The sequence below is a fragment of the Eulemur rufifrons genome, chromosome 7 (assembly GCF_041146395.1).
Source record: "Eulemur rufifrons isolate Redbay chromosome 7, OSU_ERuf_1, whole genome shotgun sequence".
Taxonomy (NCBI): Eukaryota; Metazoa; Chordata; class Mammalia; order Primates; family Lemuridae; genus Eulemur; species Eulemur rufifrons.
In genome coordinates, this window is record NC_090989.1 from 226,584,738 (window position 1) to 226,604,199 (window position 19,462).

The 19,462-nt window shown below is 36.0% G+C and overlaps 1 protein-coding gene across 1 annotated transcript in view; it reads right to left on the reverse strand.

The window, feature by feature from the left end:
* The window catches only part of LOC138385950 (histone-arginine methyltransferase CARM1-like), a 161,668-nt gene that overhangs the window by 27,342 nt on the left and 114,864 nt on the right, over positions 1-19,462 (reverse strand). Inside the window, 2 exon segments of the mRNA XM_069472120.1 lie at positions 3,550-3,630; positions 8,601-8,794. Of these exon segments, the coding sequence (XP_069328221.1) occupies positions 3,550-3,630; positions 8,601-8,794 (275 nt within the window).

Consider the following 19,462-nt stretch of genomic DNA (forward strand, 5'->3'; position numbering starts at 1 on the left):
AGGATGTTCACTTCGGTGTTGTTTCTTATAAAATTTAGAATGCAGAATTCTATAAGATTCTATATTCTTACAGAATATCAAAACATGTTAGTGTTGTTAGGGAATCTATAGGATTAAAATAGCAATTAAAATAATTTAATATTCAACATTGGAGCTAGAGTCAATAAATTATGAGATATCCACAAAAGAAATACTCTTCAGCAAAGGAATATTTTAAAGATATGAACACATGTCAACAAAATATTGTCAAAAAATCAAACTACTTGATGTGGAAACAACCCAAATGCCCATTGATTCATGAATGGATTAGCAAAATGTGGTATATGTATACCATGGAATATTACTCAGCTATTAGAAATAATGGCGATATGGCATCTCTTTGGTTCTCCTGGAGAGAGCTGGAACCCATTCTATTAAGTGAAGTATCCCAAGAATGGAAAAATAAGCCGCCACATGTACTCACCAGCAAACTGGTTTCCCTGAGTGCACATTTGGGAATAACACCAATTGGGTATCGGACAGAGGTCGGGGCTGGGTGGAAGGGATGGGTGTATACCTACTTGATGAGTGCGATGCGCACTGCCTGGGGAATGGACACGCTTGAAGTTCTGACTGGGGAGGGGAGGGGTGCATACCTACATGATGAGTGTGATGTGCACTGTCTAGGGAATGGACACAACTGAAGCTCAGACTCGGGGGGATGGGGAGGCATGGGCAATGTATATAGCCTGATCTTTTGTACCCCCATAATGAGCTGAAAAACAAACAAAAAATAAAAAAAAAAATTAAAAAAATCAAACTATATTTATCATTCCAGTTTTATAAATAAAAAGAATAGAAAAATTTAAAATATGTCAACTGAAATCTTAAAAGCAATTATTTCTGTACATGCTTATGCTTACTGGGGTTTTTATTCATTCAAAAATATTTATTGAGAGCTTACCACGTGGCAGGATGAATGCCTGGGATGCATCAGTGAAAAATCGACAGAATTCCTAAATTTGTGAGCTTACATTCTATCAAGAGGTAATAATAAAGAAAGGAATTATATATCTTTTAGGAGGTGATAAGCGCTAAGGACAAACACAGACTAGAAAAAGAGGGGTTGGGAGTGGCACGGGTGCAATTTAAAGCAGGATAGTCAAGGTCGGTCTCATTGAGAAGGTGGCTTTTGACAAAGACTTTATGGAATTGAAGGATTTAACTAAGTGAATACTGAGGAGAAAACATTCAAAGTAAGAGGGTCAGCAAATGTGAAAGCCCTAAGGTAGGAGCATGTCAGATGTGTCTGAGGATTAGCAAGAGGGCCTGTGTGGCTGGAGCCAGACAAACATGGTAGTAAGAAATGAGGTTAGAGGGTACCAAGGAGTCAGACTGGGTAGAACGCACTGTAAGGCTTTGGCTCTGTTGAGAACAGACAGATTAGGCAGCTATTGCAATACTCCAGATGAGAGATGGTGGTGTTGGGATAAAGGGGGAACAGTAAGAATTGGTAAAATTCTGGGTATGTTTTGAAAGTAGATCCAATAGAATAGAATTTCTCACATTTGCATGTAGGGGATAAAGAAGAAGAGGGCTTCAAGGTTTTTGGCCTGAATGATTGGGAGGATAATGTTGTCATCAACTAAAACAGAAAGACTGTGCGTAGAGCAGGTTTTGGGTGGGAGCAGGGAGCTCAGGAGTTGAATTTCAGACATGGTCAGTCTCTGCAAGGGGAGATGTCCAGGAGGCAGTTGACTATGAAAATATGGAGCTTGGAGGACCTGTCTGGGCTGGAGAGATACACTTGGGAGGAATCATTAGCCCATAGATGGTATTGGAAGCTATGAGAATGGGAGAGCCCACCAAGCAGTAACCACGCATAGGAGAAGAAGTTCAAAGACTGCGTCCTCGGGCACTCCAACACCAGGAGCTCACAGAAATGAGTAACAATGAGGGGAGGGCTGGTTGAGAAAGTGACCAGCAAGGCAGGGCAAAAATCAAAAGACTATGGGGCAAAAGAGTGTTTCACATGCTGCTGGTAAGCTAAATAAGTTCAGGAGTAAGAGCTGATCACTGGAATTTGCAATGTGGAGGTCATGGGCACTGGTGACCTCAACAAGAGTGGTTTTGGAGAGGGTTGGAATTTTGTTTTTCTGTTTCTGTTTTTCCTTTGTACATGGAATAAGTAGCAGCATGTCTGTACAGTGATGGGGATTCTACCTAAACTACTGTGATCATCAGTATCCTCAAGGTAGGAAGAAGGCAGCAGAGGGCATGGTTGGGAGGTCACACAAAGACTGCGTGGAAAACAAACCTCTAGTTTGTTGGTGTGGTCTACTCTGCTGCCTAAAATTCCTAACTCTTCAGCCTCTGCTTTGGCTCAGGAGGTGACATTTAAAATACAGACATTCAGGGTCAGCATAACTTCACAGAGCAATGGTTATTATTAACGTAAGCACTCTCCCCACAACCCGCCCCAGCGACACACCTATACACCAAGAAGCCATTCACTCCCATTGACGAGTCTGTGGCGTGGGATCTCAGAATTGCCAGCTGAGCAAAACCACAATACACTATGAATCTGTGGTAGAAAAGCCCGATTTGTAAGAACAAACTAGGGGAAGGAACAATCTTAGCCCTTGACTCACTCCTCAAAGAATTTTGTAACCCAGGAAACCAAAGCACATGCTATTTGCTGCCCCTTCACTAGGATTACAAAGAGAAAAACCCAGAAATAATCAACTTTGCACATCTCTGTGTTGGACGGTTATGTATACCTCAGCCAAAACTCAAACCTTAAATTGGAGCATCCATCCTCACCCTCCTGGAGCACACTCCTGTGCTCCCTCCTGCACATGTAACATTCAGACACGGATGATATCTGTTCTCTTTCTTCTTCCCATGGGATCAACATTATCATTTTCCCTCCCTCCTTCTCCTTATAAAAGCCAGTTCTCAGAGAAGAATCTCAGAAGAAATGGAGGCTTAGATCTGGCAGAGGTTTTATGTTAGTTCCCATTTTACAAATGAAGAAACTGAGTTTCAGAAGGGTCAGCTAGGCCCAAAAGCCAATAGCCAAGTAAAACTCCAAAAGGATTTGATCAACTCATTTATTACATATTGAGCTGTATTGATTGATATGTCCTCTGTCAAAGGCAGGTTCTAACCAAAGCCATAGCCCTGAGCCAAAGGAGCAGATGGTGAAAAGTAGATAGGGAGGGACAGCAGGCTGGAGGATGTTGTGACTTTAGCAGCAGGGTCACCTTTTGGATGTTTGGTATTACATAAGCAGCTCCCTGATTGTCTGTCTCTGATTTGTGAATAGTGATTCTCAACTGGCGTTGAATTTTTCCTCCCAAGGGGACATTTGACAATGTCTGGAGACACGGTTGTCACAACTCTGGGGGGAAGGTGTTACTGGCATCTAGTATGTAGAGACTAGGGATGCTGCCCAACATCCTGCAGTGTACAAGGCAGCTCCCCACATTATTTGGTGCAAAATATTAATAGTTTTAGAAACTCATGTTTACTCTGAAAAAAAGGAAGGAAAGGGTGAGAGAACATTACCAAAAGTTGGCTCTGGAGAAGTGTTCCATGTAGAGCTGTTCATCAGAAAAGGGATGTCGCTGAATGTCGGGAACATCATTCCTAACAAGCAAAAGACAACAAATGCAGGAAGTTGACTTCTATTGCTTTCTGATTGAAGGCTAGCCTCACCTGCCACCTGAGACCAATTCCATTGTTTTTCATTTCAGTTGTTATGCAACAGGATAAAATATAATTTTGTCTCAAAACAAGGAAAAATAATTAGGCAGAAGATTGGAGGGTCTACAGAAAAGAACACCAAAGCAAGTTACAAAGCTGCAGAATGAGGAAAGTTCATTGACTCTTAGGTGAGCCATTTACCAGGCAGTTATCTTCTCAGCTGCTGGCTTTTTTCCTTTTTGTATGTTCTGTGCTTGGAATTCTGGGTTCATTCATTCATTCATTTTTTTATTTATTATAAAAACAACTTAACTTTGAACATAATCTAAATTCCATAATCCATCACATTGTTTTCTTTCTCAAGGCTTTGTCTGTGTCTCATGAGATCGACTACCTATCTTCTTCAGTGCTGTTGGGCTTTATGCTTATAAGGATGCTTGCCACCCTTCATACTGGGAAGTACACACCTGTGCCTTGTTCCTGGCATCTACAGTCATCACAGGAAAGGTAGATTATTTAGTGAGCAAATGAGCTTCTAGACTGGCACACCTGAAAGCTGGGCCTTTTTGAGCAGGTAGACCTGATGATCAGCCTTATTATTCTCATAATTTTAGGGAGAATCTTTTTATAACCATTTATCACATTACATATAAAAAAAGAACTATTAACTCTATTTCGGAAATGAGGGTAATCCAAGAAACCAGAGATGCTATCATTAAAATAACAACAATAATAGCTAAAATTTCTTGATTATGTTAACCCTGCCATGTACTTTTTAATGGGATTTCCATGCATTAATTTATTTAATTTTTATAACATAAAGTGGGTTCTATTATTATACATGTTTTATAAACAACAAAATTAAGGAACAGAGCAATTTAAGTTACTTGACCAAGATCACATAGCTAATAAGTGGAAGAACAAAATCTAGGGAGTTGAATCTCATCTGATAGTGCCTCATACTTAAACTATGTGGTCCCATGTTTCTTAAAACAGATCATTTTATTTAGAATATTTTCAAAGGCGGTCAGAAGCAAAGCATGATTGTAATATCATTCATATGTCTCATCTAAATCTCAGATGTTGGTATCAAAACAATAATGATTGCTTGGCAGTTTTTCAATTTCAAGATAGAAAACCTCTCAGTGGAAGTTTTTCCAGGTTCTTGGTGATCAATGAGAGAAAAGAATTTCAAGATGCACCATGGAAGCCAAATAAGCAGTTTTGTTTTTTTTTTTTTATTGAAAGGAAAAGTACATTCTATCAAGAGAAAGAGAGAGAGCAGGCAGGCTCAAAAAGAGCAGCCGCCCCAGGGGAAGTGGTTTTAGACCTTCTGTAATCTTACTAATTGAGCAGAGGAATACTGATCTTACTAATTGAGCAGAGCTAAGGGGTTGGCTTTTACTAAGAATTTGGGGTAGTAGTTCCTAGAATTGGATTCCCTTCCATTTTCATACTTTATATGGTTGTCTTAGAACTGTCATGATGATTTCAAGGGCAGAGAAATTTTTAAACCACAATGTAAATGGTATTATAATTAGCCAAAGTTCATGTAAGGTGACAGAGATAGCTGACAACTGGCTGAAGCTGGTTCTTGCCTGTGGTTATCAGCTCCTGTAGTGAGCTTCTGCTTGAGGGTTGTTTACTTTAACACCTGCACCCAATCTGCAATGCCCCCCCCACCTCATCCTATCTGAGTCCTGTCTCCTACTCTAACAGAAGGATATTAAACAACCTTAGAAAAGTAATATAGATCACTGCTTGTGTAAAGTTAGGAAGCTTCAGAGGATGATGTTATGAGCCTCAACCTAATAGGAATTCCAAGGATATGAGATGAAATGGAGAGGAGGAAATCATCAAAAGTAAAATACAAGAAAAATTCCAAGAGCCAAAGAAAACGTATTCACTGAATTTCCAGCACAAAAATTTGAAAAAGATTCACACCAAGAACACTGGAGAGAAGATATTAAAAGTATCTGGATGAAAAAACTATGTTACTCTAAAGGATCAGGAGTTGAAATGGCATTGGACTTCTCAAGAGCAAGACTGGAGCCAGAAACCCTACAACTACCAAAAAAAAAAAAAAATTAAAAAATATTGAGTAAAATTGTTTTAAGTTTAATTCTTAACCAGTCAAGTAATAATACAAGAACTCAACAAGAAGTAACTACTCAAGCACCCTTTCTCCAGAAGCTATTTGAGAATATCCTTTGCTGGAATGATGCTGTAAATCAAGGAGGAAAACAAAAAAATGGAAGTCAAATCATGGCAGCCATGAAATAGGTCTGGAGCGCAGCCAGTTCATGTTTTGCTAGAGGAGGCCAGAGGACCACAGAATAGAAGGGAGGCACGGAGGAATAAATACTGATAGGCATCTGTCAGATCTGCTGGAGAGTGGAAACATTTAGCCATGGGTATATGAAAACTAAAGAAAAAAAAAAAACCAAGGCAATTAACTCCAGGAAAAACAAAAGATTATGTGACAAAATATACATAATCATATACCATCTGATTCAGCATTGAACAATAATCACATCACATTACATCACAATAATGTAAACCTTGATCATTAATTTAATCAAATAATGATCTGGGTCCACATTCCCTTATCCTATATTCTGAAATCCAAAAATCTCTGAAAAGCAAAAGATTTTTATAAGTTTGTAGCAGCATGATTTGATGGCAAAACCTGACCTGAACTGACATGACTCTATTTGTAGTCCTCATTCATTCTACTTGTGTCAATATTCATATGTTTTGTTGCAGAAATATAATGTGTTTCATTATAGAGTGATGCCTCAGATCCCACTGGGGGCCTTAAGTAATACATGGTGTGTGATCATATTAACTTTCTAAAGTCCTCCAGATTCTGAGTTCTGAAATGCATCTGGCCCCAAGGGTTTGGATAAGGGATTGAGGACCTGTATAAATTAATTGGGAAGAAGGGGGTGGGGAGGGTATATCAAGCAGGGAAGGAGCTTCTATATAGGACAACTAGATTCTCAAGCAGAGAGTGACAAGAATAGCAATATGATAATTTTATATAGAAATATGTAGGTAAATAATAGAAGAAACAACAAATAGAGTTGAAAGTGGTTGTCTTTGGGGAGCAGTCTGACAATAGGAAGAGGTGTAGCAGAGGCTGCTATTTTTCACGATAAGCCTTTTTATTATTATCTAATGTTTCAAATTATGTCTTATTTTGATAGAAAATAAAAATAATTAGAACAAAATCAATCACCCTTCCCTTAGGAACATAGGCTAGAAAGCTGCTAAATCAGTATTCATTTCTACTTACCAAGTTAAAGATACACAGCCTGGTATAAAATGTCTTATCCATTCCAAATATCTAGGGAAAAAAGACACTTGGATATTAAGTCTAAATATACAGATTAGGAGAGGCTCAATAGATGCATGTTAATTGTCATATAAAAGCATCCAACCATCTGAACAAAATCAGGGGGAAAAAACCCATAACAATTCTTCTTGGGGCTATTGAGGAGGTCATCCAAGCTACTTTGTTTCTTCACTTTCATCCCCCCACAGTTTAATTTTATCACACGCACACAAGATTTCCAAGATCATCCTGAGCTGTTTTATAGCAAGATTGCTAATGAAGTTCTTGACATTAGGTATACTTTCCTTGAGCTTACTTACTTATATTTACATGAATTTTTCAGTGCCTATTTCTGAATTTTGAAGCATGTAGGAAATTATAGACAAACTTTAAACTTCACGTGTATGCATGTTGGTGTGTATGAATTGTACTCTTCATTGGATATCAAGGTAGGGAGCCACAAGGTTGGCAATTTAAGGTAAATAAAATTGGGGTAAAGAGCTGAAATTCTCATGAGAGATGCAACTTCAAAAATTGGCCAGCTACCCTCAGTGTGTTAATTGAAAATGTGCTGTTGGAATGTGTCTACTCTCTGCAGTGAAGAATGGAAAGTTGGTGTGTGTGCACGAGTTCTGAGTGTAAGCTTCAGTGTCACAGAGAATAGGTTCAAATCTCTGACATCATTTAGTAGATGTATGTTCTTGCCAAGTTACTTTCCATCATTGAGTCTTAGTTTTCTCTTTGTAAAATGGGGATCATAATAATGTTTCTCACTAACCCAGGTCTCAATCTTGCACTATTGACATTTGGGACTGGACAATTCTTTGATATAGGGGACTCTCCTGTGCACTGAAGGATGTTTTGCAGCATCCTTGCCTTCTATCCACTAGATACTAGTACCCCACCCTGCACTGCTACTGTGACAACCAAAAATGTCTCCAGACATTGCCAAATGTCCCCTAGGAAAGGTTGCAAAATTACTGAGAACCTCAGTACTAAACTCTCAAATAAATTGAAAGCCATCATCCTTCAGACTTTGTAAGGATTTCTCAGAATAATTTATTCAAATTGCTTAGCAGATGCAGTCACTTGATAAGCACAAAAAGCATATTAGGTTTGATATTATCTTGACTATGTGCAGTGATCATAGGGAAGGAGAGAAATACAGGAGGAAAAGAATATGTCAAAAAGAACACGCAGACCCCAGAGAATTTCTCACATTCTAGAATGCCAATATTTGAATGGACTTTAGAGATTATGTATAAATAATATGTCATCGGAGGGATGAAGAAAGCAAAGCCAAAGGTTAAGTGTTAGCCCAAGTTTGTTATGGAAGAAAGTGATAGAACTAGGACAAAAACACATAACTTGACCTGGCCTTCTCTACCATATTGAATAATATGCAACACACAGGGTGTTCTTATGGTTGGAAACTAACTAATTTATTATGGAAGAATAAGATAAGAAAATCAAATAATTGCATATAATAGGAATGCTCTCTCTTCTCTGTATAGAATTAAACATTAGGGAAAGAAGGTGGCAAACCTTTACAGAGAAGTTAGCCTGTTTTTTAAACCAGGAATGGCCAACTTACGTTTGATTTAGCCATTTTTTGGAATGAAGGTAACTCTCCAGCATCCTTTTATCGAACAGCATATATCCCATTGGTTCGGAAATGATCACGTCTACAGCCTCAGGAAGTGAGATTTCTTCGATTTTTCCTGGCAAAACAATGATCTTGTCTGAAAGGTGGTTATTTTTCACTAGCACCTGAAAAAGATAAAATGGGGTTCCGGTACTGGTGTTATTCAGAATCTTATGAAAAATCAATTTTATCGGGTTGAGAATGTGATAGGAAGGAGAAAAAAATAACATTTGTTTCTAGAAACAATTCTAAAGAAAAATAACTTATTTTTCTTAATGCACAAAAAGTGCATGTTTAATATAGATAATTTAGAGTAACACACAGATAAGAAACAAAATACCTATAATCTTACTACATAGGAATAATAAATACCAATATTTTCATGTATACTCTTCCAGACTCTTTACACAAACATACACATATATGTGTATTTAGGTGAGTGTGTGTGGTCTGTGTATGTGTGTATCTACATGCACAATTACATTTAGGGGGCTTGTCTTTTTTATTAATGACTTCAGCTTATTTCCCATTGTTCTATCTGCAATACTGATGCCAAATAATTCTGTACAATAATGTCCCACAAATTAATGATCTTGATCCTTTTTAAATTATCCCTGGTCTCTTGATTTCAAAAATCAATAATACCATGTTTACTAACCTTTCTTTAGTAGTATATTTTTATAGTCATGTATTCATTTTCCTTGATGTCCTCTATATTCTATTTAATAACTTTGAACTCTTAAAAGAGGGACCCTGAAGAGAAATACATTTATTATATTTCTAGTGTATTTCCTCTTAATGCCAATATGACAAGGTGATTGAACTATTACATTTATGTCTCTGTATTGTCTGAAAAAAATATTTCCCAATAAACATTTGCACCAGCATAAATATATATAGTATATTCCTTTTGAAATTGTTGCTCCCTGAGACTTTTAGATCTTTGTTCATAGCATGCATATCTGGTCAGAGTCCTTCCATTTGTATTTTTGTAGCTTGATTCCTTTCCTCATCCTAAATGCAACATACTGTGCATTTGTCATGATTCAGTTGCACCTTCCAGATTCTGATCACTTCTTCAAATGGCTAGGGTATCTTTCCATTTAATCCTATCTTCTAGGGTGCTGCTTACCAATGCATGCCCTATAAGCTTACTAAATCTCTGTTTTAGTTAATTTTATTTTTTAAAAGCAAGTAATCTCTGATCTAAGGAAGAATAATAAAGAAAACTATTTGAACATGTCATCCATTGTCAACATTCATCCATGCACAAGGACTCTGAACTCCATTCTGTCATTGTTCCACTCATAGAAGTCAATCTATTGGCCTTTTATGGAGACAAGGCCTAAAGGTTCAAGATTTTGGTGTCTTGCTTTTCTTTCCACATTCTCTTCCCAGGACAGTCACTATACTTGCATAGCTCTCACTCTGGTTCCATTGTGAATGCCTGTCCAAACCATATCTTTAGGTTTGCTCTCTCACCTGAGTTTCAACAGTCGCCTGGGCATTTCCACTAACATGCTTTGTTATCTCCTCAATATCAACAAGTGAACAGCCAAACTTAGCTTCTTGACAACTAATCATCCTTCTAATTTTGCCATTAAAATCTTTGTAAAATATTGTTTTTTCTGATTCTGTTTTAGTCACTACTACCACAATCCTCAATGTCTTGGCAGAATACTTAGGTCCCACAGATAATCAGTTATATTTTCTTATTTCCACTTTTCAGATATGTCTCATTTCCATCTTTTCCTTTCTGCCTACGTCAGTTATCCAGCTCCTATTAGTTTCAAATCTGGAATTTAAATTTTACATAATGAAAATAATAATGGCAGTGACTACTTTATAGGTTTGAGGATAAAACAAAATAAAACATATTAAGAGCTACGTAAGCATCAAAATTATTATCACATTATTCTAATTAAAGGATACTTTTCACAAAAAAAAGAGAAATTCAGATAAGCAAAAACATAAAAATAAGAATCATTTGTATTCCCATCATCCAGATGTAGGCAGGGTTTATTTTCTAGCAGACATTGGGTGTATCTCAAATCTCAATGTAGCAATAGTTCCATAATCTTTTATTCATGCAATATGTTTTAGAACAGTTTTCTGAACTTTTTTAATGTAATGATAACACATTTAAAAAAACCAATTTTATGATATACTTGGGTAAAAGAAAAGGCTGCTTGCAGTTCAAGACATTTGAGCTGGGGATTCTGGCCATGACTAGCTGCCATAAAGGCAAAGGGCATCAATATTTCATTTATTGGGAAGCCCTGTTTTAGTCATTTTTCCATCAATTGTTCTACAACATAATTTTATTGGCTGTATAGTTTTCCATAGATGTGTATTGATTTATTTATTAGATATTTCTATTATTGAACATTCAGATTATTTCACATTTCTCTTTATTAAAATAATGGGTTGTTTTTTGTTTTTTATTTTGTTTTTTAAGATATGTGGTCTCATTCTGTTGCCCAGGCTAGAGTACAGTGGCACAATCATAGCTCAGTGTAACCTTGAACTCCTGGGCACATGCAATCCTCCTGCTTCAGCCTCCTAAGTAGCTGGGACTTCAGGCATGTACCATCATGCCTGAGTAATTTATTATTATTATTGTTATTGTTATTTTTGTAGAGATAGGGTTGTTGACCAGGCTGGTCTCAAATTCCTGGCCTTAAGCAATGGTCCTTCCTCGGCCTCCGAGAGTGCTGGGATTACAGGTGTGAGCCACTGCACCCGGCCTACAATATTATATTAATGCAATTAAGTCTGGGGATATACTTCCCACTGTTTCCTTCAAAGTTAAATGGTATGGAACTTTTAAGTGTTTCTGATACACACTGCCCCACCGCCTACCAGAAAGGTGGTTCACTTTCTAAATTTCAAGCCCTTTCTAAATTCTGTTTATGAGGTCTGGGGTTGTCCAGATAACCTCTGTATATAAACCTGTCTCTTTCCACAGACCTGTCAATATGGAACAGGATGTTAGAAGGGAAGATTTTCTCTGTAAGTTTTGCTGGAGGGATCAATATGATGGGAGATTTAGGTGAGTGTAAGGCAGGCCTTATATACAGACTTGATAAAGAATATTCTAGCCTCTTGAACCCACAGGGAGATCAGAGATACCGTGTTTCAAAGAGAGGATTTTATGAGCTGTAAGAAGTGCAATTACTGGTAAAGGTGGTCATACCACATGCCTGGAAGTGAGTAAATGGGCCTGCCGGCAAGTCATTGCATCTTATGACTTCATCTGTCTTTGATCAGTTTGGAAGAGCACTAGATCAGGAATCTGAAGACGTGGATTCTAGTTCTACTTTTATCACCAAAGAGCTGTGTGACCTTGGGGAAGTCACTTAAACTCTCCAAATTTTAGTTTCCCTCCTTGCAAAATCAGGATTTAAAACTGGAGATGTTTTAAGGCTCTTTCTAGTTCTAACATTTTATGATTAAAAGAAAGCAAATTTTCTCAAAGTATGTTCCAAGAGTCCTTGAATATAAGGGCTTCATGATTCAAATAGTATGGAATTTGTTTATAATACAGATCCGTCTTACAAATTCATAGAGTCCATTAGCATATTAATGGCTTTGAGGAATTTTGAAGAAAAGAAAACAGTTGGCTTGGTTAAATCAAAGACATACAAACTTATTTGAATACTTTGCAGTTTTTTCATTGAATATATAATTATCTCCCACAGATCAATCTTTAGGAAACAATGAAAATAGTTCCTTGATAATCCTAGGTTTGACTACAATTCCTGAACAGAGATATTTGAAAAGGACATAAACTCAACCAGCAATAATGCTGACTAATACACAAGAACAGCTAATTTTGGATATAAGACTATTGCTTGAGTCAATCTTGCTGCCTCCCTTCATCTTTGGTTTATCACAATCTCAGTACAGATCATTTTTTGCTAGCCTATCACTTCATGTGCCATTCTTCCCAAACTGCAACTCAGTAGAGATATCCTTTCCAGGAATACCTGGACTTCACTATGACCCTCCAAATGCTGGAAAGGGGCCGTAACACAGAGGAAGACTCTCACCATCTACCACCTTCATTGCTGCCCAGGTTTTCCCTGTATGACCTGGTCCTTCTCTAACAGTTCAAGATGGAGGGAAATTCCAAATAAAGGCTCTTCTCCCCAGATTCCATCGAGGTACAAGCAAACCCCCAACATATTCTTGTTTTAATTCTGCTTTCTTGTTATTTAATTGGATTTCCAAAGTCTATATCAATAGTACTATCACTTGTATCAGCTGCTTAAACACACACACACACACACACACACACACACACTCTAGGTGGTGGTGGCAAGACAATGTATCCTTTCAGGTACCAGGATAAGTTCCAAGATAGAACAGGGCAGTAATTTCACCTGGTATGTTGCTGTTCTTGTCTCATTTTGGAGGGTCTTCATTAAGTTACATGTGTTATCAATGTATTTGTTTCTCTTCAGTTTCAAAGTTTAATTAGTCTTAGGGGTTGTACTATACAATAGAACACTTATTTACAGTCTGTCTTAAATCAACGGAAAGAGCAAGAATTTTGGAGGTGAAAGATCTGGGTGTTAATTTTGGACCCTTCACTTATTAGCTATGAGACTGTGGATAAGTCACATAATTTCTTAGAAGTCCATTTCTTTGTCTATAAAATGGGAATAATAGTACCTATATTTCAATGTTATTTCAAGGATCAAATCAAATGAGAAAGTGTATACAAATATATAAATCAAAGATAACATAGATTAAATAAAACAAGGACTTAAAGAGTATATGATAAAGCAATGGAACTGAGATTAAAAGATTTCAAACTCAAGGAAATAAATCAAGAAGCAAAGAAACATAATTACAGAATAATACAAAACCATTATTCAGGTAGAGAACTTATTACACTTAAATTATTTGTAACTATATTAGAAAACCATTTGGCATTATTCAGTAAAGTTGAGGATGCACTTATAATTTAGAGATATTGTCCCTTAGAAATATACATTCTAGAGAAATATTTGAACATGTGCACTAGGTTAACATGTACTAAAATATATATAATAATATTGATAGAAACAAAAAATTTAAAATAAACTGGAAGTAACTATTGACAGGGAAATGCATGTGTAAATGGTAGTATATCCATACTGTGAATACTATTCAACAGTGAGAAAAAACTAAAGGCATATGTGTTAACATAAATTTCACAAGCAGAATTTTAAAGGGGAAAAAACAGGTTGCTAAAGAATATGTAGTATGACTGTTTTTATAAAAATTGCCAAATGTATTAAAAAATAAACTATATCATTTGGGATACTCAATTATTTTGGAAAACTCTTACGGTAAACATAAAACTCAAATGTTAGTAAATTTTGGGAGTGAATGAAGGAGCACGGAATCTGGTAAAGGCATATAGGGATTTTAATATATAGTTATATTCTTCTTGTTCTTAGGTTGGATTGTGGGGATATGGGTGTTCACTTAGTTATTATTCTTTATCCCTTATATGTATACTCCTTTTTTGTATGTATAAATATTTCATAATAGAAATTTTAAAATTGTGCTATTAATATTTACAGAAAAGTTTGAGATAATCATATACATGCAGATTTTAAAAAGGCAAATGGATTTCTGGAATCAGAAAGAAGCTAATAGATATAGAATACAGATTAAAACAAAACAGCATATAGTTAATATCTCAGAAGTATAGAAAAATAAAATAGAAAAACCACTCAAAGGTATAGTAAAAGAAACTTTTCATCAAATAAAAAACTAAATTTGCTGACAGAAAAAAATACATAAGGGTCATAGGAAAATTTCATACAATTATAGTAATGTGGATATATATCCTGCTGAAGATTTTGGATTTAAAGAATAAAGAATGAATTCCTTGGGCACCCAGGCAGAAAAATAAATCAGCTAAAAACTAAAAGAAAATCAGGCTGGCATCAGACTCCTCTATTGTCACATTCATTTTAAGAAGGCAATAAGACAATGTCTATAATATTTAAAAAAACAAAAGTCTGCCCAAAAAAAGATTAAATCCAGAGAAGGTATTATTTAGTATAAAGACATTATCATCATGAAAGAACTCAGGGTATATAGCACACAAAAGCCCTTCTTCAAAAAATGCTTTACCAAAAAGTAAAAAAATCCACATAATTAAGAGATGAATCTAAATAAATAAATTGGTAATAAGCTCTAATAAAAAGACTGATGGCCAGAAATTAATCCATTTAATTATAGAACAAATACTAAATAATTGCATGAAGTTGGGTTATATTTGGTGATATTTCAATGGGAAATACATGACACCTTGACGATGTAAAAAATAATTTATAGCTAATGAAAGGGAAGGCAGGAAAGGGAGCTAGGAGAGTGTTGATGACTTCATCTCTTTCACACGAGTGAATACATTTTTATCATAAGGAGAAAAAAATAAGGATTCCAATTTCTCAATGTTTTCCATAACTTTAGAGGAATCTTTTAGGAAGTGATTTATCTTTGGGTGAAGAAGCATTTATTCAAAGTTTAGCAATTTCTCTTATTTTGGTTTCTTTCCCTTCTGTTAAATTCCATTTAATTTGTTCTAACTTAATACTTTTTATTTAAAATACCAGAGATAATTTTCCTAAATGTATTTTTCTCTTGCTATTCTTTTCTCTATATATTTGCATAGGAAAATATCTAGAAAGCTGTTCACCCAGTATCAGTGATGATTATTATAGGTGGTTTAAAATTTTTTTTCTTTTGTTAGATTCTGAATTGCTTAACTTTTTTATAATAAGGTACTATCTTTACAAAAACAGCAAAGTGATTTTTTAAAGAAAATATCTATAAAATCAGAGATCTAAGCAAATATATCTGCCTCCTCTCATCTCTGAGATTCCACAGAAGTACAGGAAATGACATAAATCAGAAAGAAACCTTAACATGCATGTACATTAAAATTTTCTCAAGGGAGGAGAAAATTTGAGGGAACTCTAGAAAACAGAAAGCAAATTGGATTGAATTGATGAGGAAAACATAGTATTGTGAATCCTTAAATATAAGAGCTAAGGAAGATTCCTTCAAAGAGAATTTGGGAGTAATGTTAAAATTGTTGGTCAAAAAATGGCAAGAGCAGAAGCCCATGGGACCGTCATCTGGGCTGACAAGTCCTCTACCTCCTCCTTTGGATATATGGAATATGTGGAGGCTGATATCACTGAGTTTTGTCCCCTGGCTAAATTTCTTAGCACTGCTTTTTTAGTGATATGCCTCAGGAGAAATCCTAGTGTGGATACTGAAACCAGAAAGATAAAGAGAAAAGGGCTTGGGGTAACTTTGGATTCCGATTTCAGGCTCTGAGGGGAAAAAACTATGAGACAGTGCCACTCAAAGTTCCATTCCTGAGAATAAAACTCTTATTTAGTCTTATTTTGGCAGTAGTGAAGGTCCCTAGGCTACCAGGGAGCCATGCATTCGTGTACTTTCCGGAGAAACTTGCCCATCAACGTATCCTCCCGATTTAGGCAAAAGCTTTGGTCAGCTCTCCCTCTTAAGGGAGAGGCCTGTTAGGAAGGCAGACCCACACTAACTATCTATACTGAGCAACCCAGACTACATTCGTCAACCAAGAATCAATGGCCAAGGCCTTCCAGACATTGGAAGAAAACAAATACCATGAAAGAGAAAGCTGGAGATTAACAAATAGAACAAATTATTACAAGGGAAATGGAACATAACTATTTTTTAAAAATTACTAATGTAGCTAGAGAATAGGAGAGATTTTATACCCATAAAATGAAAATAAGTTGCTATAAAATTAAGAATATGATTTCTGAACATGAGACTATATAATTCAGTTGGTGAACAGTCAAAGCTTAAGGGCTAAGAGACTGATCTGTAAGATAAATCTGAGGAAATCTGAGAATGTAGAGCAAATTCAAAGAGACAGAAACCATAAAATAATAGTCAAGTTGACATGGACATAATAGTTAAATAGATAGTAGAAATAAATCATTCCCTGGACTAAGTAATTTTTAAAACTATCCACACTGCTTCATGAGTATGAGGAATATACTTAACCAAGGAGGTCAAAGATCTCTACAGGGAGAACTACAAAACAGTGATGAAAGAAATCACAGATGACACAAACAAATGGAAAAACTTCTCATGATCATGGATCTGTAGAATCAACATTGTTAAAATGTTCATACTACCCAAAGTGATTTACACATTCAACAATCCCCATCAAAATACCAAGATATATTTCACAAATCTAGAAAAAATAATTCTATGCTTCATTTGGACCCAGAAAAGAGCCCAAATAGCAAAAGTAATCTTAAGCAAAAAGAACAAATCTGGTGGCATTATGTTAGCAGACTTCAAACCATACTACAATGCTATAGTAACACAAACAACATGGTACTGGCACAAAAATAGAGACATAGACCAATGGAATAGAATAGAGAACCCAGATAGAAAACAATCTACCAATCCATGAGCATGGTAGGGTTTTCCATGTGTTATCTTCTATTATCTTCTATAATTTCTTTTCTCAGTTTTTCATAGTTTTCCCTATATAGGTCTCTCACCTCCTTCATTAAATATATTCCTAAATATTTACTTTTCTTTGATGCTATTGTGAAAGGTGTTATGTCTTTGATTTGATTTTCAGCTTGACTGTTATTGGTGTATATGAATGCCACTGATTTGTGTGAATTGATTTTGCTTTCAGAGATTTTACTGAATTCATTTATCAATCCCAGGAGTCTCTTGATTGAATCCTTGGGATTTTCTAGATATAATATCTTATCGTCAGCAAAGAGTGAGAGTTTGACTTCTTCTGCCCCCATCTGGACACCCTTAATTTCCCTCTCTTGTCTGATCGCTCCGGCAAGGACTCCCAGCATTATGTTGAATAGAAGTGGAGATAGTGGGCAACCTTGTCTGGTTCCAGCCCTGAGTGGGAATGCTTTCAATTTTTCCCTGTTCAGTATAATGTTGGCTGTGGGTTTATCAAATATGACCTTAATAATTTTAAAGTATGTCCCATCTATGCCTATTTTGTTAAGAGTTTTTATCATAAAATTGTGCTGGATTTTGTCAAATGCTTTTTCTGTGTCTATTGAGAGAATCATATGATATTTGTTTTTGCTTTTATTTATGTGGTGAATTGCATTTATAGATTTGCATATGTTGAACCATCTTTGTGTCTCTGGGATAAAGCCCACCTGGTCATGATGAATTATTTTTTTGATGTGCTGTTGGATTTCATTTGCTAAGACTTTGTTGAGGATTTTTGTGTCTGTATTCATGAGAGATAAAAATGTCCATACCACTTAAAGTGATCTACAGAATTAATGCAATCCCTATCAAAATACCATCATCATTCTTTACAGGTCTAGAAACAATAATTCTATGCTTTGTATGGAACCAGAAAAGACCTCATATAGCCAAAGCAATCTTAAGCAAAAAGAAAAAATTGGGAGGCATCAGTCTACAAGACTTCAAGCTTTACTACAAGGTTATAGTAACCAAAATAGCATGATACTGGCACAAGAACAGAGATAAAGACTTTTGGAACAAGACTGAGAACCCAGATATAAAACCACTCTCATATTGTCTTCTAATCTTTGACAAAGCAGACAAAAACATATATTGCGGAAAAGAATCCCTATTCAATAAATGGTGCTGGGAAAACTGGATAACCACATGCAGAAGATTAAAACTGGATCCCTACCTCTCACTCTCACAAAAATCCACTTACGATGGATAACAGACTTAAACCTAAGGCATGAAACCTTAAGAATTCTAGAAGAAAATGTTGGGAAAACTCTCACAGACATTGGCCTAGGCAAAGAACTTATGAAGAAGATCCCCAAAGCAATCACAGCAGCAACAAAAATAAATGGGACCTGATCAAATTAAAAAGCTTCTACACAGCAAAGAAACTATCATTAGAGCAAATAGAGAACCTACAGAATGGCAGAAAATATTTGCATGCTACACACCTGATAAAGGGCTGATAACAAGAATCTGTATAGAACTTAAGAAAATTAACAAGAAAAAAATCAAACAACCCCATCAAAAAGTAGGCAAAGGACATGAACTGAAACTTTTTAAAAGAAGACAGAATAATGGCCAGTAAACATATAAAAAAGCGCTCAGCATCTCTAATCATTAGGGAAATGCAAATCAAAACCACAATGAGATATCATCTAACTCCAGTGACAATGGCCTTTATCAAAAAGTCCCAAAACAACAAATACTGACATGGATGTGGAAAAATAGGAACATTCTTACACTGCTGCTGGGCCTGCAAATTAATATAACCCTTGTGGGAAATAATTTGGAGATATCTCAAAGAATTAAAAAGAGAAATACCATTTGATCCAGCAATCCCACTACAAGGCATCTACCCAAAGGAACAAAAGACATTCTATAATAAAGACATCTGCACTCAAATGTTTATGGCAACACAATTCACAATTGCAACCCAAGTGCCCATGAATATAGGAGTGAATTGATAAAATGTGGTATATTTATACCATGGAATACTACTCAACTACAAAAAACAATGGTGAACTAGCACCTCTTATATTATCCTGGATAGAGCTTGAGCCCATCCTCTGAAGTGAGGTATCTCAAGAATGGAAAAACAAGCACCACATGTATTCATCATCAAATTGGTACTAACTGATCAACACTAAGGTGCTCACATAGAAGTAATATTCATTGGGTGCTGGTCAGGTGGGAGGGGGGTGGTGGGTAAATTCACAACTAATGGATGCGGTGCACATTGCATGGGG